Raw genomic sequence first — 27,656 nt, forward strand, 5'->3', positions numbered from 1 at the left:
ACTGTGCACCCAGCAATAACACAAGACCCAACGCAGAGTCAGAAAGATGCGTCCTGGGAAGGAATGAATGAGTGAGTGAACTTTAAATGGCCAACCGAGAATCATGACTCAGATCTGTTTGCAAATCTTCTGTCTGTAATTTCTTGACCACACACAAATGCACTCAAAACGACACCCCCAAGCCCGTATGCCCCCCCACACGCACGCCTGGCCACCACGCAGTGGCCCAGCAAGGCTCTGGGGCCCGAGTGCCTGCCTGCAAATCCTGTCCAGGCCTAGTTGTGGGACACTGGGCAATTTAATTTGCCACCCTGTGCCTCAGTTTCCCCCTCTATAAACCAGGGATAATCACAAGACCTGCCTCACTGGGCTCCTGTGAAGCTTAAATGAATGAATGAGTGTGAAGTACTCAGAACAGTCAGTGACATGTATTTTTTTATCATACACCCAGGGATAGTCCCCCCACCCCGCTATTCTCAGCCCCACCCCAAAGCTGAGGGCCCCAGAGGGCTCCCCCAAGGTGCACATCTGGCAGGTGCGGGGCCTCCGCTCACCCACCAGAGGCCACCAGCTGTAGGCTCCACACTTACACTGCCTCCTCCCACCTCGGACTGCCCTGCTCCCAGTTCCAGGCCTGGGACTCTAGAGTCCTGGGGGGGCCGGCTGGGCCAGCCAGCCCCAGACTCAGAGAGGCGAGGCCCGTGGAACAGAATAAGCCCAAGCCCCACCCGGCGGGAGGCGTGAACCAGCGCCACAGCCCGCGCCTTCCCAGCTGGCCTCCGCTTTATGCCTAAATCCAGGCCCGAGTTATTGGAGTTATTGCACTGCAGCCATGGAGCCTTCCCAGGCGGGGGCTGGCCTGACAAGTTCCCAGGACGGCTACCTCAAAGGGGTCCTGGATCCTGAGGGCCAAGCCCTGAATTCGTTCCCCTACACCCCCTCCCCAGCCCAATTCCTGACTCCTACCTAATCCCATCTCCTGGCTCTCCCACCCCGGACCTCTTCGCCTGTCCCCACCATTTCTCCATCCCTCTGCCCTCATTTCCCAGGGCCCAAACCATACTCAGGAGGGCCCTAGAGGCCCCCAGACCCACTACAGTCCTGGAAATCTCTGCTGTCCCCTATCTCACCAGCCTGGGGTCACCGCCCTGGCTTGGAAAAGGACTGATTCTGGGCTGGGCCTCTGAGGGAATGGGCTGTGGGAGCCTCTTGGCCTCGTTTAGCCATCTGTCAGATGGGGGTGGGAATGTGGGTCCAGTGCCAGGTACTGGGGACACAGCAGTGAACAAAACAGGCAGGGGCTCTGCCGGGCGGTGCTCACAGCCGGTCTGCACAGGAGGGACCATCCCCTGAGCCCTCGGTGGTGACACACGGGGTTACAGTGAGATAAGACTGCATGGTTTGGGCAGGGCGAGGAGTACCACCGCAGCTGCTGGGGCATGATTGGGAAGCTGCCCTCGTCCAGAAAAAGCCCCATCCAACTGATTCACCACCCAGAGAAGCCTCTCTCTGAGGCCTGGACTGTGCCCTAGAAACCAAAGGGCTGGACCAGCAGGGTGCGGTGAGGTCCTCCCAGAGTGGGAGGGAGAGGCCCAGGGGAGGACCCCACCTCCCACACCCCTCAACCCCTTCAAATCACCAATCACAAAGGCTTCCAGCTCCAGCTCCCCTCATAATCCCCTCATCACTTCGGACTCAAGTGTCACCTCCTGGATGGCTCTGTCTGGACAGCCTCCGCCACCACTCCCTGCCTATCCCAGGACCTGCTTTGTTTCCCAGAAATTGTATTATTGACTTATGTACTTGTAGATACATGCTCCCATGAAAATAAACTTCGCCTGTTTGCTGTTGTGGATTCAGCACCATGAACAGTGCCCCACACAGAGTAGGTGCTCAATAAACGCGTATGAGATGAACAAATAAAGCAATGAATGAACAAACAGGTCATGCTACTAAAGCTTAAAAGCCTAGAAACCCAACCTGTACCCACATAAGAGAATTCCATAACAAGTGATCAAACAGGTTTGGAAATCAAAAACTACAGGTTTCCCACACTGTCTCAAAGTTCACGTTATCACACTTCACTTTACGAAATTAGTACCTGTTTTTTAACACATTAGTCCCTATTTTCGATAACTGAAAAAAATCCAAAGAGGATTTTCACTATTACAAAAAAAGGCAAAGAGTGAAAACAGGGTGCAGAGTTTGATTTGCAGCTAACTTGGGGGCGGGGGGACGAACGACGGGACAGCGAGGGTAGCCCAGCGGCCAAGCTTCTTCCCCGGAACCACACTCAGCAGCTCAGCATCAAGCCCCATAGCTTTGAACTTGTCTGTGAGCATCTGGGCTTCTTTTCCTCGACTTATTTTGTGCAAAATTAGCAAGATGTACTAAGGTATCAGAAAAGCCTAAGAGAGCTCGTAAGGGCGTTCCGCTTAGCGTAGAACTGGCTGTAGTTACAGAAAGCACATTTGGTAGGATTTGGTAGGGTATTTTTGAGTTCTGGGAATGCTCAGAAATCTTTACATATAAATTAGTAGTAATTGCTTCTTCGCTTTATGGCATTTTGGCTTACTAGAGGTTTCACAGGAATGCTCTACCTTGGGATTTGGGGGAAACCTGTATGAACACCTCTGAGAGAGTCCCACATTAGCATTTGTGATGCCCTGAGAAGCCATGAAAATGAAAAACTTTTAACTCTGCTTCACACACTGTTTGCCAGATGTGTTTGGCCACAGAAAACATTTTGTTTACTCTTTTGGTGGAACAGCAAACTCCTGGAATGCATTTTGGGAAACACTCATTTCCCACCCTCACAACGATGGCTGTAAAAGGAATCTGGTAAAAGGAATCTTAGCACGGAGAAAGGACTTGCTTCTGTCTTTTTGCAAGATCAGGTCCCACATAGTGCATGCACATAGTAGGCATCCCAAAAATATCCGAGGGAGTGGATCGACGTCTACCAGCCACGTGCCTTTCCTCTGCCCCAGTACTGCTAGGCTGAAGCATGCAAGCAATGACAAGGGTCTCTTGCCCCGGAAAGCTGGCACACACACACGCACATGTACACACGCATGCATACATGTACACCCATAGACCTCAAGATAGTACAGGCATGCACACAGACTCACACACATGCACACACCACAGGCACGCAGACTCCTGCAGACACGTTTGTGCAACATAAACACACAGGCATACACATGTACACCCATTCTGGGGCATATGCGCTCCCACAATTCCCCTTCCCTGTGTCTGGCCAGTGTGCCCCTTGAAAGGGGCAGCTGCCCTTGGTGAGGTGGGGAGAATGGACATGAAGGTGCTGGGGCCTCATTCACAACCTGGCACCTCCCAGAGGGTAGGGTCGCCCCAGGAGGTGACAGGTTAAAAGCTAAGGTTTTTGTTTTTTTTCTGGTGCTGTATTCTGAACATAGACTTACAGGTGAGGGGGGAAGAGAGAGGGAGGGAGGAAAGGAGGGAGAGAAGAAGGGAGGGAAGAAAAAGGAGGAAGGATGGATGGATGGTTGGATGGATGGATGGATGGATGGATGGATGGATGGATGGATGGATGAATAAATGGAAGGAAGGAAGGAAGGAAGGAAGGAAGGAAGGAAGGAAGGAAGGAAGGAAGGAAGGAAGGAAGGAAGGAAGGGACATGACTAAAGAACTAGCTGAGGGAAAGAAATGCCCAAACCCCAAGCTCCACATTCAGTGCAATGCCCCTTCCTAAATATATCAAAATGGTCTATAAACATAAGGAAAATGGTTAACTTCACCAGGAATCAGAGAAGTACGAATTAAAACAATGAGCTATTTCTTGCCCATCAGACTGACAAAAATAAAAAGAGGGGGAAGGAGAAGAGGAAGGAGAGGAGGAAGAGAAGGGGGACAAGGAAGAAAGGGAAAAAAAGAACACATCCTATGGGGGCAAGGATTAGGAGAAACATGCGTGCACACAATTATTACTAATGGGTAAATTGGCACACCCTTTGTGGAAGGCAATCTGGAAATATCTATCAAAATTTTCAAGTGACTACCCTTTGACCTAACAATTCCACTTCTAGGAATCTAGCCTAAGAAACACAATAATTTATAAACGACGATGTTCACTGCATCACTGTTACAACAATAAAAACACTGGAAACAAGTGAACGTCCATCAGTAGAGGGCTGCAAATCAACTCTAGGACGTACATCCATTCTAGAGCAGAGTGGTCGTTGAAGTGGACTAGTAGGTCTCTAACACGACATGATGGTACCTCCTAGACTAATGGTCCTTCATTCTGGTGCCCGCTGGAAGTACCCTGGAAGCTTTAAAAAACAAAACAAAACAAAAACTAAGCGGGGCCTCATCCTCAAAGACTCCAGATTATTTGGTCTGTGGTGGGGCCCGGGTCATGCTCCTTCTTTAAGTGCCAAAGATGACAATAGCATGCAACCAAGATTGCAAACTCAGTGCCACGTGAAAAGAGGAAACAACAGAAAGTGTAGTCAAGCAGTATATGATCCTATCTAGGTTGAAAATTATGCATGGATGGGTATATACACATATGTTTTTGTGTAAACGCACCACAGAAAAGGTCTGGAAGGAAAGATAACTGGATAACAGTGCTTATCTCTGGGGACGGAAGGGATTACATTTTCCTTTATTTTTAGGAAGTAAAAGCCATTTTTTTTAACATGTGAATATGGACAACCCAAAAGGCACATGACACAGAGGGTGGGGGGCAGAAACAATCTCGGGCCTTCACGCATGGCCCCTGGTCATGATCCAGAGTCTGGGGGTTTCTCCAGCCCCCGGAGAAATTGGGCTTTCTTTGTTGTCCTTTCTGGCCCGTTAGGCAGTTGTAAGTAAAGGTGGTGGTTATTGACTCAGGCGCTGGAGCTGGACCAGGCCTAGGCTCAGCCCTGCTCCGCTAGCTCCAGCCGTGTGACTCTGGGCCAGGTATTTCTGTGCCTCGGTGTGTGCACCTGTGAAACAGATCATCAGAGCTGTTCTGAGAACTGACAGTGGGGGGACCCATGAGAGGAGCTGACGGCAGGCCTGGCACAGTAAGTGCTGGGTCATGACGGTCGTTCCACATGTCCTGCCCGGAGGTCAGGGCGGGCCATGCTGGTGGCTCGGGATGGCCACATGGGGGACCTGCTCATTCTCGGCCCACATGGTCCCTGGATGTGAAAAGCACCTGAGAACCTGCTCCAATAATGCCTGGCGAAGGAGCCAGGGACACCACAGGACGAACTCACAGATGACAAAAAAGATGCCCTTGACCTCGCTCATGTCCCATATCCCCTCAACCCTCTAATGGGCCAGGGGGGCAAAGGACATCCCAGCCGCATACTGCAGGACTTCCTAGAGCTGCCTCTTCGGACTTCTCACTCTGTGGACTGGTCACCTCAAAAATGTAACTTGAAAAGACCCAACAGCTTTCTAGCCCATAATATTTTAAAGCCAAAGCTTCTTGTGTTTTCCCCTTTTTATGTTCCAGGAATTAAAATCCTAAACAATCACAGACATGTATAGCTACTTAGCCAACCAGTTCCATCCCATTTCACAGATGGGGAAACTGAGACCCACACAGAGAAAGCTCTCTTGCGCAAGATCACAGAGCATGTTTCCTGAAACCCACAACTTCCCTTATGAGAGAACCCGAACAATCACAACTCACCTTTTTTAGTCTGAGTTTTACTGGCAGGTCCCTTGCAAACACACTGCATTTTCTCCTTCCTGCCTCGTCTCCCGACCCCACCCCTCACTCCTATGCTATTCGGGGGGCAAACTGTCCCTAAAAGAGGAGGAAGCTCCTGAAGTCCGCTTCATGGAAGTTGGACTACAGAGCCCTGGCCGACGGTGTCAAAACCAAAGCCCTGTCAGCAATGAGGCAGGATGGCAGTCGGGGTGGGGGTTGGCGGGTGGGCACCCATTCAAAGCTGCTTTCTTTAAAATCAGTGCAACAATCTCACACTGCCACGACCACTTAAAAACAATGTTTTACAATCTAGCACAATGCTAAGCACCAAGCTTTCCACAAACAGTGGCTACACAGTCACAGCAGAGAGTGACAACCGGCTGAGAGAAAGGAGGCAGAACAGGCACAAAGCATCCCTGCCTCCAGGGGCATGAAAGCTCCCAGCCTCCAGGGGGAGCAGCTCTCACCTCCTGAGCACGAACAGGGGCTGAAGGGCGGGGGCAGGAGGGACCATCACAGATGCCAGTGGTGAGCCCACATCCTCCTCACGCCTCCGCCTCGGATAGTCCTTGCTCCCTATCAGCTCACCCGCTGCTCACTCATTCAGGAATTCATTGACTCATCAATCAGTCATTCATTCATCGTTCCACCCATTCATTTATCCCCTCAACAGTGTACATATTCACTCATCCACTTAAAAAATCCTTTTTAAACAGTAGGACCCAGAAGTCCGGGTTGAGGCCATGGACGAGAGGGTGTGGGGTCCTGGATGCCCAGCAGGCTGACTGCAGCCCATACAAAGAAATCCTTCAAGGGAGGCAAGTTCTGCCAACTCTCAGCAGGGCTGCTCTGGGGTCTGGGGGTCTGAGGGACTCCCTGGGGCCCCCAGAGACAGAACCCAGGCACCTAAACCTCAGGAGGCGACTGCAGCTGAATGGAGGGAAGAACATGGGAAATCCAAGCTGAAACTGCACAGATGGTGGCAGAGGTAGTGAGCTCCCTGCCCGTGACAGTATGCCAGTCCAGGCTGGATGGAACTGAGGACACCACAGACATGCCCGCAGAATCTGAAGGAAGTGATGTCCCCGTTTCCTTCTCAACCAGATTTTCAGGCTTCTGAGAAGTTCAAAGGCAAAAAGGAAAGGTCTGAATCTTCCCAACATGCGTGCCAGGCCCCTGGATGGCCAGTCTCTCGCAGAGGGTCACAGGGCATCTGCAGAGCTGTCCTGGGCACTGAGAACGTGTCACTGCTCACTGTTCCCGAGGGAACCCTGCGCTCTCCGCAGCCTCCACTCCAGGTGACAGGAGCCTGCCCCCTCTTTCCATCCTCCCTCCCTGCGGGAGCCACTCTCTTCCCTCACCCTCTCCCTGGGGACTCTCTGGTGACTACCTCTCGTTTCCCCAAGTCCAGACCTGCAGCCCCAGGAGGCTAGGGACAAAGCCATATCTCAGCTTTAGGAACCAGAAATATATGTTGCTGGTGGCTACAAAGCCCTGCAGCCCCCAGGCTAAGGGGGTACCACCCAGCCAGGATGTGGCAGCTACTAGCCACCCACCCCACCCCAGCTCCCTCAGCCAGCCATGCCCTGCTCCCTAACAAGTCCAGATGGCCAGCACTGCCTTCAGGCAGGTAAAATTCAGTGCAACAGGAGTTAGGTGAGCAGTGTGTTTTATTTAATTAGGATCAACAGAAGAGATAAACCTCACAGCAGGATAGGGAATGACAACGCTGCAAAAAATAATTCATGTCCAGGTAACGAAAGGGCAAATTTCAATTACAGAGAAAACCAGGGGAGAAAGAGGTGCCTGGCAACTCCGAGGAGAACAGTCCAAGAGTCTGGGGCTCCCAGGCCTGCGGACCAGCGTTGGTGTGCGCTCTAAGACTGGAAATCCAGGCAACTAGCGGGTCATTCCAGAACAGCTGACCCTCTCCTTCACTCATCACAGACAAACTGGCCTGCACCCTCAGGGCCGGTGGAGTCAGGGGGCCTCCTGGATCCTGGAAGGCAGGTGCGGGGGGCCACCGGGATCTGCCCTGCCAAGGCCACTGGGCAAGTTCACTCCCAGTCAGCCTCAGTCTCCAGAGGAACGGTGTCCCCAAGGGCGTTGGAGAGAAGGAATGTTCGAAGCCTGAGAATGGTCACCTGCTCACTCAACAGCTCTAAGCACCCCTCCTGCCCTGCCCCCTACCCCCTGCCCCCCAGGCCTGATGACATCTTAATCCGCCAGCTGTGGGCACACCAGTCTCACCTCTCACACTGGTGGGGAAAAGCACCCCCAGCTCCCGGAGTCATTTCACCTGCCAAGTCTATTTCTCAGTTCTCCCTGGAAAAATGGAGGCCTTGAAGTGGATGGCCTGCCGTGGGGGGGGGGAGGGGGGAGGAGGGAGGTCCCCAGACCAACACCACCTGGGTGCTAACTAAAACTGAGAGTCCAGGATGGTGACGGCTACACAACCTGAACTCCTTAATGCCCCCCCCCAGGAGCCGTACACTTCAAATGGTTACAACGGTACATTTGGTTACGTGTGTCTTACCTCAATTTGTTTCTCATTACAAAACATTCTTTATTAGAATATTCGGTACAATTGTACCTTAAGGAGGGCCTCCTGGAGAAGATTTAAAATGTCTTACCTCAGTTTTTGAAGAGGGAAAGAAATGAAGAGCCTTGAGCCCCTCCCCAGACGGGCGGGGTGAACGTCGCTGGGGTCTGGGCCCAGAACCTGCCATTTTAACCCGCTTTCTTCCAGGTGAAGGTGAGGGAGACCCCGCTGAGGCTGAGTGAGCCGATGAATCCATGCTCTCCCCAAACCCAGGTTCGCTTCCCCCTTTCCAGCACAATGCCTTGACTTATCTCAATAAATACTTCTTGTGAGAATGAGGACTCCAAACCATGCAGTCTCCAAGTTTCCTAGTCCACAAAACTACCTATCTTTATACATTCTCCTTCCAAAACGAATGCCCCCCCCACGCCTTCATTACCAGGGCACGTGCCCCTCCAACGGCCCAACCTGTGCAACTCTGCCTCATCCCCTGAGCCCCAGGCCGTCGGTGACGTCAGCCCCAATACCCCCATTAGCTGGGAGAGGGAAATTGCTGCTAAATTAGTGAGCCCATCTACAGAGCCCCATTTTATATCCCAATTCAGAAGATGACATGAACATCTGCTTTCACTTCAAGACATTAATTTTCAATTATTGGAGAAAAACAAAATTAGTCCTGACAAATTGCTGGTGAGCACAGGCTCTTGTCTGGTGGTTCATAATAACAACTTCAGGGGCCCACGATTAGCGTCCTCCGTCAGAGTTTCCTGATGGGTCCCTGTCATCTGGACTTAGTGGCAGCAGTCTCCTTGCTCCCAAGGTCTGTCCCCTCTCAGGGAACGGCTACTTTGGCAGTCAGGTTCATAGAACTGAGGGATTTTAGGCTTCCCTCTTTCTGGAGAAGGCGGGGATGAAGGCGGTGGGGAGGGGGAGAGTAGATAAAACACATCCACCAGACTGTTTTCAGCCTTGGCCCTTTCAAGGCTTGCCTCTCTTTCAGCAGCAGGATTCCACACACTTAGATGGAATGCCAGTCACTGCTGAGTCCCAGGATGCCTTCGCCTTACGATTCTGCAGCGGGAGGACGATGGCTCTGTGGTTCTCTAGTGGGAGCCCTGCTGCCCCTGCACAATATCAGCCAGGATTCTGCGTCCTCAACTCAACAGCCCCGGCCTCTGAGATCCGATGCTTATAAATCTTCCATAACAGAAAACTGTTTGCTGGGGTCCCATCCACCCAGGAACCTGGTTCAGCCCCGGTCAGAGTCTACAGGAAATAAAGAACGAAAACCCTGAATTTGCCAACCTCAAAGACCCCAAATCCAGACAACGACCCACATGGTAAGAGAGTATCAACACTGTATACTCATGTGACGGGTCTTTTATGTATCTGGGCTGCTGTAGTCACTGTATCAATAAGAAGCCACAGAAATGGGGATGTGCAGAAGAATTCGGAGATAATGATATGGCAATCTTTGGATCTGACTTGTCACAATGAGTAGCTAACACATGGAGTGGGGGGGGGGAACTCCAGAGGGAGGAAAGCCAAAAAAAAAAACCAACAACAACAAAAACAACAACAAAGGAAAATTATATCTTTAAGAAGAGAATGAAGGCCCGTTGCTACTTCCAAAGTCAACTGGGTAACTGAGCTCCGACATTGTGTAATTGACTTTGCAAGTAGAACAACAGCAACGCAACAAAGAAAATGTCAGTGTTTTCACAGCACTAATCTATAACGCTGGGAGGCCCTCCCGCTGTCAGCCAGGGCTGACGATACAATAGCTTTCAAAGGGATATTACCATCATGCTTTCATTCCTGACATCAATCAAGACAAAGAGAATCCTTTTCACAAGACATTAAAATCAAACCTTTGTATAAGAAGATAGGTAAAACAGCTTCCTCCTTAAAGACAGCCACACAGAGCAATCAGCTAATTGGCACTCCGTGAAAGAGGTAAAGTATTTTTATTTACTGAGTGTACAACCCCAATCATTGGCTGCCACGGATCCCGGCAGGTAAGCTGTGAATCAAAAGTTTCCATCAGCATTTCCCCACTCTACTCCACCCTACCTCTTCCAAGTGATGCCAAGGGAGCTGATAAACTAGTGCCAAAAACTTCAAGCGGGATATAACCGATCCAGGCTTAATTAGTCCATTCTGGGTGCGGAACCCCTCTGACTACTGCCTACCATGTTTATGCACAAAATGCCTTTGCAAGCTGACAGGAATTTGCAGACATTGTCAAAATCACCATCCTAGGCGTATGGAGGTTTTTCCCAGGCTACCCACAGTGATGGGGAGCCCACCAACATTTGTCAAGGTATCCTGTTGTAATTACCCTAGCCCCACAGATAAGAAAGGAGCCCTGATATCTACTGTAAACGTTTTTGAGACGTGAAGATAATATTCTTTGCAAACACCAGCGTACCATGGACAAGGTTGGGAAAGGTAAATCCATTTTAACCTCGGCCAAACAGTTAACTAAACCCACCCATCCACCTTGGTAAAAACAGCGGGGCCACCAGGAAAGCTGGAAGTCCTCTGTTTGCCTACCATCGAGAGGGTTTTAGATGCCTGCATGTCAGCAGGTGGTGCCCCTCACAGAAGGTCCAGGGATTTAACAGGTGCTGATATTTGTGAGAGCTCATTATCTACAGACTCTCTGGGCAACTAAAGTGGCAGAGTCCACCAGCCTGCCAAGGGGTCCCAGACCCCATGTCTACATGTCTTCAGGGCTCAACAGAGCCACTGGTGTGGGTGGCCTCAAGCTCTCGCTGAGAAGGAGGAGCAGAGAGAACCCACTGGATTTCCAGCGGGGGGATCCCTCAGGAACTCAGAGCCAAGGTGTTTTGCGACTTTTCCCTCTGGTACCCAACAGACCACCTGCCAAAAACATGCAGGGAGTCCAGTCACTCAAATACAGAGATGTTACTCTGTAAGCATCTGCAGCAGAAAAGGATGTTTTTACTTGTCAGACATAACTAACTGGACACAGTTTATTTTTAACCAGTATCTGGACAACAGGTGCTGTTCACACTTCACTGCAAAACGGGCAGAATTCTAAAATAAGAGGGAACTGGCCCCAACACTGCCTGGAAGAGTCATAGTGTCCCACAGCCACCACCTACGTCAGCCTTTTTCCAAGAGCCAGGCAGCGCGTGTGCACCACCACCAGCCTCAGTGGCACGTTCCTTTCGTTTACACATCCAAAGGAACAGTTAAGAGAAATCAATGCATCTAATTGCCAGACTATTAAATCCTACATCAGGGGAAGAATTCCACAGCCACCAGCTTAAGAGTTGGCTACCGATACAGAAATTACTGCAACTTTCTATGAGGCTGAACCAGATCCCCAGCCTCTCATCCCCAGTTAGAACGCGGTACTCAGAGATGCCGCACTCCAGTTTCCGCCTCTGGGTTCCCCTTCTCCTCCAACACACTGCAGCATGCCACAACAGAACCAGGATTCCCGGTTCCACAGAATGACTTTAGGACTGTAAAGCCACCAGCATTTTGCACCTTTCCTTATTAATGAATATTAGGCCCCTTATTGGTTAAACGTTTGGAAGGGTCCTCCTGCCGCAGGCACACGGTTATCTTATTTTATCGCTTATTAAATTGTTTTTGCAAGGAAACAGGTGTAAGAATCTAAACAGCAATTACTAGACATAAAGGATGTTTTTGAGAACGAGACGGGCCCTTCCAAAGCTGGGAAAGGGTGACTTCATTGAGAAGGGGGGGATTAAATATTAGGATTAAGTATCAACTGCCCCAATCCACACAGAAAGCTACAGAACCTATAAAGATTTGTTTTGCCCTTCCTGCAAGATCATGTACATTTAGCCAAACAAATCTCGACAATTTACACTTGTATGTGGTCTCAGCTGAATCAAGAAACCTGTAACCTCAGAACGCCTCTATTTATTACATCTCAATTATTTCCATGGAAACACGAGCAGCAGCGAGCTACACTGCTCCCCAGTCCCTAGACCACCAAATTTATAAGATGGACTTTTGAAAAGCTATGGGCTGGCAGGAGAGGAGGACCGAGAAGGGGATGGGAGCACAGAGAAGTCACTGGGTTTGCTTCTGGATCTTGGAGCTGAGGGGTGGGGGTGGGGGTGGGGGTGGGGGGTTATGTGGACACAGCCTAACTGCTAATTAATATCAAGACCTGTAATTAATAGGCAATTGCTAGATGGAGAAAATCGGCGGTATTACAAATTATTGAAAAGTTTTAAACTGAGACTGGGAAAAAGATGTATTAGTTTTCTGTATAAATGAACGGGCTATTTCATGGATCTGAGGAGGCAGTGTGGGTGAAGGGAATGCTTAGCCAATCACCTGACATTTATTATCAGCCGAAATAACAGCAGTGAGATGTGATGAGAACAGCCCCCAGAACGAGGCCAAAATTATCAAAGGGAACAAATCATCACACTGCCACACCGCACCACCTGGAATTAAAAAAGGGGAGAATGGTGTAGGAAGGGAAAATCGGTCAGAAAATGTGACTTTCATGACATTCATGGTTTTGAGTTTGTGTTGTTTTTTTAAATCACAAGCCTTTTGAAAGTCAATGAGGCTATTTTCCCCCCTCACCTATTGCCCTGGCTCCCTTCCCTATTTACTGGGTGTCCTCCCCGGGAGTTGGGTTTTCCAAAGGACAAACATCCCAGGGGACAAATGACCCCACTCAGAAGGGAGGTTGTGTCCCGTGAGTGGGGAGTGAACCCCCGCAACCCACCGAAGCCTGTTTGATGTTCAAAGCAACAATGCCTGTGCTTTCAAATCACACTTTCTGAGCATCCATCAGAAATTGTTATATTTCTGTCTTTCCTTCTTGCTATGGGCTTTCACATCTCCGAGATCAATTACAAATTATAGTCAAGCGACTTTCACAACAGAACGCACTGGCTGGGGAAGTCCACAATGCCTCCACGGTCGCCCTGACACACAGCAGTGGAGACAAAATAAAACAAAATTTAAAAGGCACTGTTCCTTAAGAAGCTTCACCTTCAAGCATCTTTAAAGGTGAAGACCTGTCGTTTTAAATGCTTGGTGTGGAGCTGTCCACACTCAGGTACACACTTTTGAATATTGCTTGAGAAGTGGGGGGGGGGGGGCAAGTTCTTGAAAAGCAATACACCCATCACCCTGCTGCAACTCTTTTCTATTCAAATTATCTTCTATCTTAATTCCTCCCTTGATGAGTGGCCACATCTCAACCCTATTCACCCCAGTAAACTGAATAAAAGGCAAAATGGTGAGAGACTAGGGTTGTAGCTACTTTGGGAAATGCAAAGAACCGCAGGGAGAAACAGGATCCCGGACGCCAAGGGCAGAAAGGCGTGCGGTGTGGTTGATATGTACAACACTTCTCAAAATGCCTGTACTGGTCTTGTTCCCCCTTTGCTGTCTCTTCCCTCATCCACTAGCTTGAACTGTCTGCCATACATCCACACATACACATTTAGAGAGAGACAGTGGTTTAAAATCACGTCAAGGCTCATTTCAGGAAAGGCTAAAGACCAATACTTGATTGTTTCTCAGGGATACACACAGTGGTTTAGCATTAGGTTCAGGGAACTGTGAACCACCCACCCATCTGTTCACTGCAAATTGCTCTACCTTCGCTTTTGGGGACTCGCCTTCCAAAATAAGGAGGCTGGGAGGCAGAGATCAATACTAGAGGTGGGTAAGCTTTGCATCTTCCTTTATGAAAAAATGTGCACCTATGCCGAGTTAACTCAAAACCAACTGCCCTGAGTTACAGAGAAATGTTTTTCCAACCAGTGACTCGGATTCTCCATTTTCTTCTGGGCCACCTTAAGTGGCTCTTGAAGAAGTGAGCAACGAGCCAGAGAAAGAGAAATCAAATATTATTTCAAGCTGCAGAGCCCTTCTAGTCAGCAAAAGGACAAACATCTACCGTCTTCCTGTCCCCTTCTTGGGGTCTCTCTTCTGGTTTCCTTGTCCCCAGTCTGTGGAGAAGGCCAGGCAGTCCCGGATTGGGATGCCTGCCAGGGTGAGGGGAAGAACAGCAACTTCTCTCAGGGAAAAAGAGGAAAGGGCCCAGGCGGGTGGCTGAGCGTTTGGACTGAGTTGATCAGCTTCTAAGATGACAAGGAGGGTCTTCGCTGAGCCGGGTGCCCGGGAATCTCCTGGGACTTTAGAAGGACAGCATGGCGGTGTCTCAGGACCCTCACTGGCTGATTCAGTCGCAGCCATTCCAGCCAGGAGCAAGGCTGGCAGGAAGGGAGCGGGGCCCCAGCGCCTTCCCGCGCAGGCCTCCAGGAAATGAACTTTTCAGAGCAGAACTGGGCTCAGGCCAGAGGTCATCAGGGGAGTTGGGAGAGGACAAGGGCCTCGGGACTTTTGGCTCCAGAGACTTAGCCGCTCTCATCCTGTCCCTGCTCTACCATCTCCCAGCACGGCCAGGCACCCACCGGAGGGGCTGGAATCGGGACAAAGCAGCAGGCCAGGCCTGGAGAGGCCAGCCGGTGGGGAGAGCAGGGCTGGGGAGGGGCTCTCCCCGGGGCCTCTGCTCTCCTGGGGCCCACTCGAGCCGGGGGCCCTCGGTGGAAATGGAAAGCAAAGCCAGGAGACGAAGGGGTGTATGTATCCTCACAAACGTGTGCACTCCAGAGACCCGATACAGGAAGCCGGCCTGGGTGTCGAGGCTGCGGGTACCCGGCTTGAGTCCCGGGCGCCCTCCGCGGAAGGGCGCGCACCGCGGCCGCTGCGCTCCCCTGGGGGCCCGCGTCCCGCCGGCGCTGCGCACACAATAAACTCCTGGGGGAGGCTCCCGGCCGGGTTGGCCGCGGTGGAGGAGGCAGGAAGTGCGGGGGCCCGACCAGGGGGCGGGGAGGGGACGCGGGGCAGCCGGGGCGCGCGCAAGCTACGCCCGCCGCCCTCGGTGTCCCGGGGCTACAAGGCGGGGGTCCGGCGAGAGCGGCCTCGGAGCTGCCGGCCCCCCAGGGCGCCCGACCTCACCGCCTCTTCCTTCCTCCCACCGGCCCGCCCGCCGCCGCCGCCGCCGCCGAGATTTGCAATCCCCGCCAAGTCGGGCCCGCACCCCTTGATTGGCCACGCGGGCCCGGGGCCCGCACGCAGGGAACAGCGAGGGCCCGTCCGCGGCGCCCCCAGGCCCGAGTCCCCGGCGGGCGGCGGCGCCGGGTCCGCAGAGGGTCCCGGCGGGGAGGGTGTCCGCGCGCCCCTCCCCCTTCCCCTCCCCCTCCTCCGCCTCCGCCTCCTCTCGGCTCGCTCGCGCGGGTCCCCGGCCGCCCGCCCGCCCGCTCGCTCGCCGGTCCCTCCTCCCGCGCTCGCTCCCTCCCTCCTCGCTCGCTTGCTCGCTCGCTCGCGCCTCCGCGGGGCCTCGCTCGCTCACCTTTCACCGAGCGCGGCTTCGCCTGCTTCCGCCTGGACATGTCCGGGGCTCCCGGCGCTCCGTCGCCCTTCGCGGCCGGCTCCCCCCGCCGCCCCCCGCAGCTCCGGGCTGCCCTTCTCCCCCTTGTCCTCCGCCTGCCTCTCGGAAACTTTTTTTTTTTGCAGCCGGGTCGGCGGCTGCGGGGAGTGGGTCGCAGGTCCGGGGCGGCCTCCCTGGGTTGGGGGCCCGGGCCGGCCGAGGCCGCTCGGGGGCGGGGGGCGGCCCGGGGGGCGCGCCGGGGCCCTGCCTGTTGCAATGCGGCAGCCGAGGGCTTGCGGTCCCAGCGGCGGTCCCAGCGGCGCGGGGAGTCCGGAGGCCACTCGGCCGAGCCGAGTTATGCAAAAAAAAAAAAAAAAAAAAAAAGCCGCCCCCTCCTCCTCCCCCCCCGCCGGCCCCCGGCCCCTGCGGCCCCCTCGCTCCCTCCCCCACCCCACCCTCACCCTCCTCCTCCTTCCCCTCCTCCTCCGCCCCTCTCCGGATTTTTGTGCAAAGTTTGCAGGCGTCCGGCCACGCAGCCCGGTGCGGAGCTCACAATGAACCCATCTGAGGAGGGGGGACTGGGCTGGAGTCGAGGGGGTCTCAGGGGGGGAGGAGATCGGGAGGCGGTCGGGAGTGCGGAAGCTCAGTACCCCCCGGAAAAAAAAAAAAGCCTTCAAATTATCCCCTGCCGCACAAAAAAAATAATAATAATAAATATTAACGGTTAAAAAAATACCCAAACGCCTGGTTTGGAGATTATGATGGATGGGGAGGAGGGTCCCTCAACTCAGCCTACTTGGGGGGCTCGAAACGGCCGCAGTGGCTTGGAAGCCGCAGCTCTGGGCCCCCGGCTCACGCCCCCTTCTCTGGCTCTCGGCTCGGCCCGGCGCCGGCCCCCGGGAGGACGAAGGGGCGCGCGGGGGCGCTCAGGCGGCGGCGGGCAGGCGCGCGCGTGCCCCGGGCATCGCTCAGCCCGTGCGCCGGGCCGCGGCTGCCTGCCCTCGGGCTGCGGTGCTCAGCGCCCAGCGCGCAGCCGATCCAAAGGCCGGTGCCAAGTCGCCGGCCCCGCTAGCTGCCTCCATGGGCCAGGGGCTCGGAGAGGGGGGAGGCGGCGGCCGGGCTCCCGTCCTCCCGGGCAGCGGCGGCGGCTCCTCCGCGCTCCAGCCGGCGCCGGCCCGCCCGCCAGCCTCCCTTGCGCTCCTGTCTTCTTTGTGGTCGCTGGCTCTCCTCCTCCCGATCCGGCTGCTGGGGCTGCACTGCAGAGACACATAATAAAGCCAGGCTTGGCTGGAAATGTAGCCGGGTCCCAGCAGGAGGATGTGAGGAGCGGAGTCCCGGCGGGGGAGCGCTCTGATCCCGTGGGGCGCCCCGCACTGCTCCGGCTCGGATCAGACGGAGAGAGGGCCAACAGCACCGAGCGATGGACAGCGCTGGAAATACAGCTCCGGCCGCCCGCAAAACCCGGACCGCGGCGGCAGGCACGGCGCGGGCACCGCACCGGCACGCGGGGCCCCGACTCCGGCGCTGGCGGCACCAAGGGCGGGAGGAGGGAACAGACACACGGCCCACGCGTGCTGCCAAACATCACAAACTGCAAAAAGTGAGGGAAGGGCCCGGGGGCGAAACCAGGGTGAATTGCCCCAGCACTGCCACCTCCGCAAATTATGCCCCACACACAAGGCTTCTCCCTAGACTTGTCTTTCGCTCTCGGGTTTTGCCCACCGGCCGGTGTGTGAAGCCCATCGCCGCCACACATCCACAAACTCTTTCACCACCGGGCTACCTCTGTGCGCCCCCACAGCCGCATTTGTAGGGTCCCTGGGTCTGGCTGCGCACGTCGTACTTAAGACTATAAGAAGAACCTCTTCGCCCCGAAGCATCGCAGTAGCACGGCCTCCCCCCGCGGCGCACGGCAGAAGCCAGCTCCTGCTTGCCCCAAAGTTCTGCCCCGGCCGCCAGGGGGCGCCTGGCGTCCCTGCAGCTCTGGACCAGGGGAGGCTTCGGCTCGCACCCCTCCCGGGAAGGGCCCCGACTCAGGCAAAGTCGGCCCCAGGCGGCTCCCCGAAACCGATCCTTTGCAGCCTCCCCTCCCCCACCAGCTGCAGGCGGCCAGGTCCAGAGTGGGGGATTGGCCTCGACGTCGCCCCCCTCCCGAGCGAGTGGCGCCACCTCGGGCCGGCTCGCCCAGAGCTGGGAGAGCCGAGCCGGGGCGCGGCGCGGCGCTGGGGGTTATCAATCTCGCGGATCGATAAGTTGCCACTTGGAGAGTGGGAGGGCTGTGTCCCCTCGGAGACGAGTTACCCAGGGCAACCTTTCACGGAACAGCCCGCTGCCCGCCGAGAGCCGCGCGGGGGCCGACCGGGCAGCGGCGCCCGCCGCAAGCAGGGCGCCTGCGCCCCGCGGCTCCCCAGCCCGCCCGCTCGCCTCTCCGGGCCGGCGGGCTCCCACCCGGTGCTAGGCTGACTGCAGGGACAGATGCCAGCCCGGGGAGCGCTGGGGAAGGGCCTGAGGCGGGGGCTGGGGCACCAGCTCGAGCGCTCCAGGCAGTCTCCCAGGTAGAGTCGGGTGACCAGCGAAAAAGGAGGCCGAGCCGGACACCTTGACACGGGGAGACAGAGCGGGGAACCGCAGAGGGGCCAGGACCAGGACCTAGATGTCCCCTACGTGGGACCCAGGCCCTGAGGACTGCCCCCCTCCCCAAGTTAGGCTGCCACCACCACCCCAGCCCCCCGGGTCACCGTCCTCCCCAGTTCTTGCGTCCGAGTGTCCAACATCTCGGCTTCCCGGAGGGAAGTGGGAGCGCCTGCCGCAGCTCGAGGGTGGCTGGGGCTAGGCTGAGAAGGGGTGCCAAGGGCCAAAGCGAGGGCAGAGGCCCGAGGCGCCTGGGAAGGAGCCAGGAAGGAGGGGCCGAAGCAGCAGCTCCCCCACCCCCGCCGGCGCCTGGGATCGAGGCCCACGGAGAGAGGCTGACAGGCGGCAGATGGCACACGCTGGGGGAGGGGGCGGTTGGCCTCGGCTACAGGGTGCCCCCGCCGCAGGCCGCCTCTGCTAGAGGGAGGGGGCGGAGAACAGCCCCTGGCTCGCCCGCCCAGGCTTTCTGGGGGGCGGGGGGGGGGCTGCAGACTGGATCGTGCCCCGCCAGCAGCCAGGAAAGAGGGGGGCAGACAAAAGGAACGCGGTGGGGAAGGGGTGTGCTGGAGGAAAGGAGGGGTTACCGGGCGGGGAGACCCGCGACATTGCCCTTTTTCCACCCCCACGGAACGGTGGAAGGTCCAGAGGCCAGAGGTAGGGAAAACAGGATAGCGGGGTGGGGGGGTGGGGGTGGCGACAGCCTATCCTGAACCAGTCCACAGGGGCTGGGGTTCCTGGAGAAGGGCACAAAGTTTGTAGACCCATTCCTGCGAGTGGCAGTCACAGACTTGTATCCCAACGCCTCAGCCCTTCCCCTCAAGACCTGGCTGCTGTCTCCTAGCTCAGTGGCAGTCAAGGAGCTCCACCTGGTCCCTACCTCCACCTGCTTTCTCTGAAGCTTTTTCATTTTTAACTCCTTCCAGGAAAAAAAAAAAAAAAAGCTATTTTAAGGAAAATTCCAGAGCAGCCAGAGCCCCTAGCTCCTGCAGAAATGATCTCAGGGCACTAGGTGAGGGTCAGGTTAACTGCCCTGCCTCCTGGGCCTTGCTTCACACCAGCCTGGTGACCTAGGACCAGAAGGAGGTCATTTTCAGGTGGTGTCCTATAGCCCACTGGCCTCCTGCCTGCAGGGCTTCCAGGGGTCTGGGCTCCTCCCCTGTGAGAAAGGCCCCCGCGACCTCTTTTTCCTCATCAGCAAAGAAGACAGCTGCTCCTGCCCTCCCCAGAAGGGTGGCTGGGGAAGCTCTGTCAACTGTGAGGATCCACCAGCATAAATATGACAGAAATGACAAGTTAATGGTTTTGAAAACAAGTAAGACCATGGTCACAGGAAGGGGCATTTTCCTTCTAAGTCATAACTTCGCTGGCAGAGGGGGTACCTCTCGCCCAAAGTGCTGCTTTTCCCCACCCAGATCTGCTTGGTCCTAATGATGTGTCCCAGCTTCAGCACTGAGGCTCCTTCCTTGAGTTTCAAAAAGAGGCAGGTGTCATTCAGGTCAGGAGGGGCAAGGTAGGACAATAAAGTCAATCAAGACAGGGTTCCTTTTGTGGCCTTGAAAACGAGTATCCCTGAAGAGTCAAGGGGTGCTTTGGTCAAGAGGTGCTTTGCCTTAACTGACCAAATGGCCGCCTTCTCCCCATCCACACCTGCCCACGCACACCCTCTCTCACACACACTTACTTTAAATGACACTCAAATATATACAATCTGAATGTGTGGGTTTTGTTTACCGTTTTTTTACTGAAAAGTCACACTATAAGGGAAAACCTGCATCAGCCGATAAGGTTCAGTCATTCTGGGAAGGGAAGTTTAACCCTCCACTCTTCCCCCAGGAAGTAAGTTTGTTCCTCTATTCATCTGTTTATTCAACATTTATTGATTGTGTGCCTACTGTATGCCAGAGCTGAGGGTAGAACAAAGGAACCAGGACTGCAGGCCCTCCCTGCGGGGGCTTGTTCTCTAATGGGGAGGCTGACTTTTGATAAATGGCCACAGAAATAATTATTTAATCACAGTTTTAAACAATCCTGAAAAGGAAAAGTATAGTGTAAATGAGGCCCCCAAAACAGGGTCTCAGTGGTGGGCTGGCTGAAAGCCTGGAGAAGGAGGAAGGAGTCAGAGTTCCCGGCAGAGTGAAGAGTATGTGCAAAGGGCCTGAGGTGGAAAGGAGCTGGGTGATTCTGAGGTGAAGTTGTCACAGCTCCGAGCAAAGGGCCAAAGGGGGCAATCACAGCCAAGGTTAGGAACCAATCTGATCCATCTTCCAATCCAGCCTCCCTCCTGGCCTCGCTGGAGAACCTCAAGCAAAGGACTCTCTGAGCCTTCATTTTCTCATCTGCAAAAGGGGGATACAGACAGCATGGATCTCATGGGCTCGTCCTAAGGATTTCATGTCAGAGGCCTAAGAGTGATCAGGCCTTCACTTCCCTTCCTGTCTCTCACCTTCGCCACCAGTCAAGGTCAACCATATTTCTGGAGATGCCAACCTCACGACTCCAAATTCCCACCTGGCCCTGACAAGTCGTTCCTTCCCCTGGTGTTCCCTTACAACAGATACGCCCCTGCTTTCTAGATGCATTCTAGCAGCTTTAGGTCTATTGAGAAAGCTCTACGATCGAGTGGACTTGACTTTTCCTTTTTCTCTTTTGCATTTTTGTTTTCTTTTAATGACCCATCTATTTGTGGACCTCAGGTTTCCCAGGGCCCTCCTGTCCTGGGGCTACTAACGAGGCAATGGCAATGCCCTCTGATTGGCCCTGTCAGGAGAGGGCCTGGCAACTTGATGGTGAACCAGCCTCCACCCAACCTCAGGTCTTCCCTGCCTCCACACCAGTATTTGCAGCCTTGAGGGCTCGTCTCACAGGGCTCAGTCTTGAAACTTCTGAGGCTTCAGAACAGTCTGTCTCTCCGCTCTTCTCAGCCTGGCGTTTGGGGAGAGAGCCCCCCTACAGATGCTCCTGAAGTTCCCCAAGTGTCCCCAGTGTGCCCCCCACTCCCACCCCATGGCCACAACTCAAAGAGGCCAGCAGCCAGCCCAGACGTCCGCCTCCCTGGGGCTGTGGGAATACAGGGCCAAAAACAATACAGCGGGTGTGGGAACCTTGTCTTCTCTAGTTTCTGTTCAGCTGGGAAAGCCATTTCTATTTTATCATCATTATTATAATTATTTAATTCTTCAAGCGTCAGCAGTCTTCGCAGGGAACACCCACAAGGCAGCAAAGAAACCAACTTCGCAGGAGGGTCCCAGTGGACTCACCCCCTTGGAAAGCCTGAGCCGCCTGGCCCAGATCCTGAGTGCCTCCACCCGGACCTCTCTAGCTGCCCTGGGGTGCAGCACACAGCCTGGGGTCACTTGACTCAGGCTCACTTATTGCTTTGTTCTCTTAAAATGCTTCTTTGACAAGGTCTGTGATTCACTTGAACCACGTGAAGGTTAGAGGTGCTGACACCCGATGAAGTCAAAACTCCGTGTGTAACTTTTGACTCCCCCCAAACCTAACTACTAGAACGAATACGATGGGTGCCCAGTTTTCTAAGCTTGTGCTAGTGGCCATATTGGGCAGGGGCACACTCCAGACTGGTCACAGGCTTTGACCATCAGGTACCTCAATCAGCCACCAATGTTTTGCTAATTCACAAGCAGAATATCGAAAATACGATCAATTTAGAAATGGACTCTGAATGGTCAAATACAAGGCATTCAAGGTAGGATTTAGCAACATGGTCTGGACACCTCCCCACCTTTCCTGCACGGGGAATATAAATCCAGTGAGGCGGGGGGTAACCTGTCCCCTTAGGGCACACCCCCCAGCTTGATCCCTCAGGGGTCTTGTATCCAGCCATTGGGGAGGATTTATGACGGCATTTCTGCACCCAGCGAGGACACAGAACCCTGCCGGGGACTGTGGGGGCTCGTCTGTGTGCGCCTCTCGCACTGGGAGTGGTCAGATGGCCTAGAAGGACGGAATGCTGGGACGTGGTTGAGCTGACCACACTGGTTGTAGGACTTGTCTTGTCCTTGTATTGGTCCTGCTTTAATAACCATGTAACGTGTGTGCCAATAACGTGTGTAACCAATAACGTGTGTGCGTGTGCGTGTGCATGTGTCAGGCTTTGGTCAGGGACTTGCCTTCACTGCCAACCTGTAGAGAGTTTACTGGGGAGCAGCAAACCCTCACCCACCTCCAACCTCTTTCATGACCAGTTATTTACCAAAAAGGACCTAAGCATGCAGGACCAAACTCTCCCAGGTTATTTTGGGGGCAAAATAAAAAATCTGATATTGGGTTATTTCCTGGGCACTTTTCCCGCCCAACCCCCACCATCAGGAAAAGAACCTAGTAGGTGCCCATGCCTAAGAGTAATGCCATGGCAATTTCAGAAGAGCATCAGCATGTGTGGGCCCTGTGCCGGGCACAATATAACTGAGGACCCGATGTCCACAGGCAGGAAGGAGGAAGCGGGCTCGTCATGGCTGAGTCTACCCTGCCCCATTACATCTCAGTGCCCTGCAGATGCCCAGAGTTTAGTGCTGGCATTGGCAGCAATGCTGTCAACCTGTGCAGTGTATAGAGGAGGTGCCCAAGCCACCTCTGTGCAACCAACCGTTTCCATCTGAAGGGTTTCTGGTGCACAACAGAGGCTGATCGGTACAAAATCTTGCCCACCCAACTAGGTCAGAGCTATTTCAGGGCAGAGCCCTAGATTTCAATATGCACCCCCCTCACACCAGGGTGCCCACTTCGTGCCCAGCAAGTCATGGTAATTGGAGAAGCGAGCTGACCAGAGAAGCCAGAGGCAGGTGCTGGACAGCCAGGGCCAGGAGACAGCATGGAGGCGGGGATGGTGGAAAGGGCTCAGGCTCCCACTCCAGACAGGCCTGGATTCAAACCCCAGGGCAAAGCAACCTCATTCATAAAACGAGGAGAATGTCAGTAGGATAGGTGTGGGTAATAAGATAATATCACCATGGGCCTGCCTCAGTGACGTGTGGAAGGCATGGAAGGAGCCAATGCTCTAACAGGCCTGGCACACAGCACTTTGCACACAGTAGGTACTTTGTGGATGTTATGTTATTTTGACTGTGGTCCTTTTTCAGGGATGGGTATGGCTGTGGCCCCGCCAAGGGATGGGCTGACAAGGAGAAGAGCTCAACTGCAAGGACCAGAACTAGCTAAGGGAAGAGGGGAGAGCTGGTAGGCAGCTTCCCTGACAGGAGCCTAAGAACACAGGCCTCTTTTTAAATCTGCCAGCTCCCTGGATCCATTAACCGGGTCCTCCTATACTGTTAAGTGCTTAATAAATGTTATCTATAGTTAATTTTCACAGACAAAAAGCACACACAACAGCCACTCAATAAGTTTAGGTTCCCTGGGCAGTCTCAGGCAAACCCTCTCTCTGCCTCAGTCTCCCCATTTGTGAAATCCCTCTGGTTCTCTGACTAATGAAGAAGCAGACCTGGGTTTATGCCTACCAGCAGCAGTCAAAGCCAGAGGGAGCAGAGAAAACTCAGGCAAAAGGCTACCAAAGAGATGTGGTGGGGCTTGGGCTGGGAGCAAGGGGGGCCAGGCTCAGACCCCAGGGGACCCAGCCTGGCACAGTACCTCCCAGGGCCGGCTGCTGCCTCCTCTGCGTGCCCTGGCCCCACCCTGGTCATGCACATTGGGACATGCCAGGGCCTGGCTTCCCAGGGGCCAGAGGGAGCTCCCGCAGGGGACTTCAAAAGTCCAAATGCCTTTCAAAAGGAACTAAAACTTTCTGCTTAACCAAAGCCTCCACAGGAGAAGAACAGCCTAGCCCCTTTCTTTTTAAGTCTCTTTATTTTCCAGCCGGCTGGCCTGGTCATTCTCTTTTTTTCCTATTATAAACGGTCCCAGCTGCAACACAGGGAAAAAAACCATCTCCCAGGCCTGGGCAGGGGCCCGTTACAGCCGCAGCCGCCTGGCTGGCCTCCTGCGGCAGACAAAGGCGGCTTCAGCCTCCGGCACCCACTGGGAGAGGCCCTGGAGCCCCCACCCAGAGCCAAGGCCACAGCGGGAGCGAGCGAGGGGAGGATTCTGGAAGTTTCTGCCAGCACTTCAAACCTTCTCCTGCCCCTGGAAGAGAGCCGCCATCCAGCCAAGCCAAGGACTCAGGGAGAGCCTGTTTGTCAAGGGCAGAAAATGAAAGATCAGGCCCCTCCATAGCAGCCATAGGATTCGGGGCTTTAGACCTGCAAGGGCTCTGTAAGATGATCTAGTCCAATCACCTGCCTGGAAAGATGGGGAAACTGATGCCTAGAGCAGAACAGACTTGCCGCAGGTCACATTGCCAACTAATGGCAGAGCTGACTCTCAAAGTCAAGGCTCCCAACTCCAATACCAGGTAGCAAAAGAAACGTCGGGGGTTGGCTGGCAGGTGGCAAGGGGCCTTAATATCCTGAGGTTGCTGGATGGGATGGACATCATCGGTAGCAGTAATAGTACCGTGTCTTCCCCAAAATAAGACCTAGTCGGACAAGCAGCTCTAATGCATCTTTTGGAGCAAAAATTAACATAAGGCCCATATAAGATTATAGTAAAATAAGACCATAGTAAAATAAGACCAGGGCTTATATTAATTTTTGTTCCAAAAGACGCATTACGGCTGATTGTCTGGCTAGGTCTTATTTTCAGGGAAACGTGGTAGTAGTAGTAGTAATAGGTAGGTCTGAAAGCAGAGAGCCTGCTTCATACTCTCAGTTCCCCTACCTCCCAGAAAGGTATTTCATTTCTCTGTGCCTCTGTTTCCCAGCCTGTGAAATGGGGATATGCTGGTAGCTACTTTGTAGCACAGTTGTAAGGATCAAATAAAGCGCTTAGGATAGTACTGAAAAAAGTTACACCTTGTCTTGTAAATGTAACAATTTGCTTCGCTTCACCCAACAAATACTTGTTTGCAACCTCTGGAGTCTACTCTGTGACAGGCACTCGGCCAGGAGCTGGGGATCCCAGTTGGCAAGGCCCCAACCTCCTTCCAGTCAAGGGGGTCAGGAGACTGATGTATGTGGATTGTCTAGCCCAGGGCCTGACACCCCATTCCTTGGTTCTCCTGGGAGGAGTCTAGTGGGAATCCCAAACTCAGCTGTGTCCAGAGCAAAGCTGACCAGGTGATGAGGCTGGGAAACCAGAGAGAGAGAGCCCCAGGGGGCTCCAAGGAGAACCCTCTTTACAAAGCTCCATGGAGCTCCCCTCCCCTCGCCCTTGTTTTGTAAATGTTGACAACTCCTTGAAGTATTTTAATTAGGTTGTTAAGTGGGATTGGGCCCAGGCCGGCGGTTTGCGACCTCCCTGAATGGTGGGTCTGGTTCATTCTCTGAAGAACCCAGGTGGCCTTGCTGCCTGCCCTCCTCCCCAGGACGCCAGGATGGTGCTTGAGCAAGAGGGGACCCTGTCTAGTGCCCTACCCCCACCAACTCCCAGAGGTTCCCAGCATGGCCTACAGTACGACCTGGGGTTGGTTGGGGGTGGTGGTGGGCATAGCAGTCTGGCTGCAGCAAGTGCCCTTGGCAGCGCTAAGCTCCAGCATGCACCACACCTGTGCGGAGCCCCACCCAGGCTCCCCGCTGTGGTCTGGGGATACTGCCTCCAGTGGGACACCAACCCACCTTCAAAAAGCCAACAGATCCACAGACAAACTCTCTCCCTCCTCGGCCCTGCGAACTCCCACAGACTTCCCAGGAACCTTGCCTCTAATCTAAGGAGTTGGGGGCACAGAACCTCCCTCCCCTGGGCCTGGGGGAGGACAAGCTCCCTCCTTTCCTCACCTTTCTCATCAGGGCCCTGCCCCCAAGGCCCAGCCTGATATCCTGCAGAGAGCTCTTTCTACTTAGATCTTCCAACTAAGATCTCTTCCATACAAGTTCATGCCTGCACGCTATCTCCATTTTACAGATGGGAAAATAGAGGCTCAGAGATGCTTGTGTCATGGGTCCAAGGTCACACAGCCCTTAAGGGATGGAGCCAGGATCAAAATCAAGGCTTATCTCCCTCCAAAGTTGGAGATTTTCTCCTGTGCAGTCCGTTAATTTCAGTTTCTATACCTTGCCTGAAGCATAGCATGGCTGTATTGATTTTAGAGGGATAAATTTAGATAAACATAGATACAGAGATAAAGACGGTAACTGGAAACACAATTTTATCAGGTGACAAGTCCGCATGGTGGGATACTCTTTCCCCAAATCTCCATCAACTCCCAAATTCTTGTTTCAATTTGTAGTTACAAAAGACTTCAAATTAGCAGAAAATAATACAGCAGATACCCACAGGTCCCCAACACGTTAAGATTTTACCCCATTTGTTGGGGGCTGGCTTTCTTTGATGTGAGCAATTGATGTTTTCTAGATCTTACTCCAGTGTGGCTTAAGTTACATCTCCTAAATCCCCTCGACCCTGTCCAACTAGACCAAAGCCTGTCATATTTCAAAATGCTGCTACAGGGCGCCCTGAGTCACCAGTGTTTAGGTATTCACACTTCAGGAGGAAGTCCAGGGGCCTTGACTGAAATCGGGATCTTGAGCAGAAGTCAATCACCATTGGACCCTGGGGGGGGACCCTGTGAACCGGCAGTGGAGGTAGCAGGCGCGCCACTTTACAGTGGTGCAATCTGAAGCTCAGGGAGCCAGACCAGAGACTGCCCTCTTTCTCTTCCTGGACCTGCCGTCCCGTCTAACTGCTGCTTTCCTTGGAACAGCGGGACAGAAAGGAAGGGGCACCTTTAGAGGGAGGGGACTGGGAGAGAGGGAAGGGGCGAGGCTGCGCCCAACCTCCAGGGGAGCCGGCTGCAGGGCCCTGGCGGGACCTCAGGGAGCTCGTTGGGCCCCTGCTCACGGGGAGCAGAGATATCCAGTGAGCACGCAGGAGTTGAGAGGGGGTGATCACGGGTGCCCTCCAAATGAGACAGCAGGTCAGCAGGTCCCTGTGTCTAGGCTGAAGGGCTGTCCCGCCATGGTGGACCATCCACCGGCTCATGATAGACAGTGGTTCCCGGGCTTACAAATCTTTCAACATCCAGAAAGACACGCACCTTTTGGGGACGTTCCTCATGCAAATGTATCTGTCAAGATAATCCCAGGGCTCGGGGACTCAGCATCTTCCTTGGGCAGGCCCTTGGCCTCACTTGAGCTTTCAGCAACGTCACTGAGCAAAAAGCGGTAGGCTGATAGCAACTTGGGGATGTTTCTGTTGCAAGTGACTTTTTTGAAATCCAGCTTAAACGAAAAGGATGGCAGCGTCTGGCATGAGAGAACCTGGGTATCACCAGGGATACAGTCCCTCCACCACTCTGCCTCGCGAGATCTCCTGTGTAGTCACTTCATTCCCAGACCCCAAACAGTGATAATGTGGCTGCCGCAGACCCCACTTCC

The 27,656-nt window shown here is 54.1% G+C and overlaps 1 protein-coding gene across 1 annotated transcript in view; it reads right to left on the reverse strand.

Annotated features, from left to right (window-relative positions):
* ZNF423 (zinc finger protein 423) overlaps positions 1 to 15,939 on the reverse strand; it is a 300,257-nt gene extending 284,318 nt beyond the window's left edge. The window contains exon 1 of the mRNA XM_081032158.1: positions 15,625 to 15,939. Coding sequence (XP_080888284.1) covers positions 15,625 to 15,664 — 40 coding nt within the window. The 5' untranslated portion in view covers positions 15,665 to 15,939. The remainder of the gene's footprint in view (positions 1 to 15,624) is intronic.
* Between the last annotated feature and the right edge of the window lie 11,717 nt (positions 15,940 to 27,656).

This window comes from Rhinolophus hipposideros (genome assembly GCF_964194185.1).
Source record: "Rhinolophus hipposideros genome assembly, chromosome: 21".
NCBI lineage: Eukaryota > Metazoa > Chordata > Mammalia > Chiroptera > Rhinolophidae > Rhinolophus > Rhinolophus hipposideros.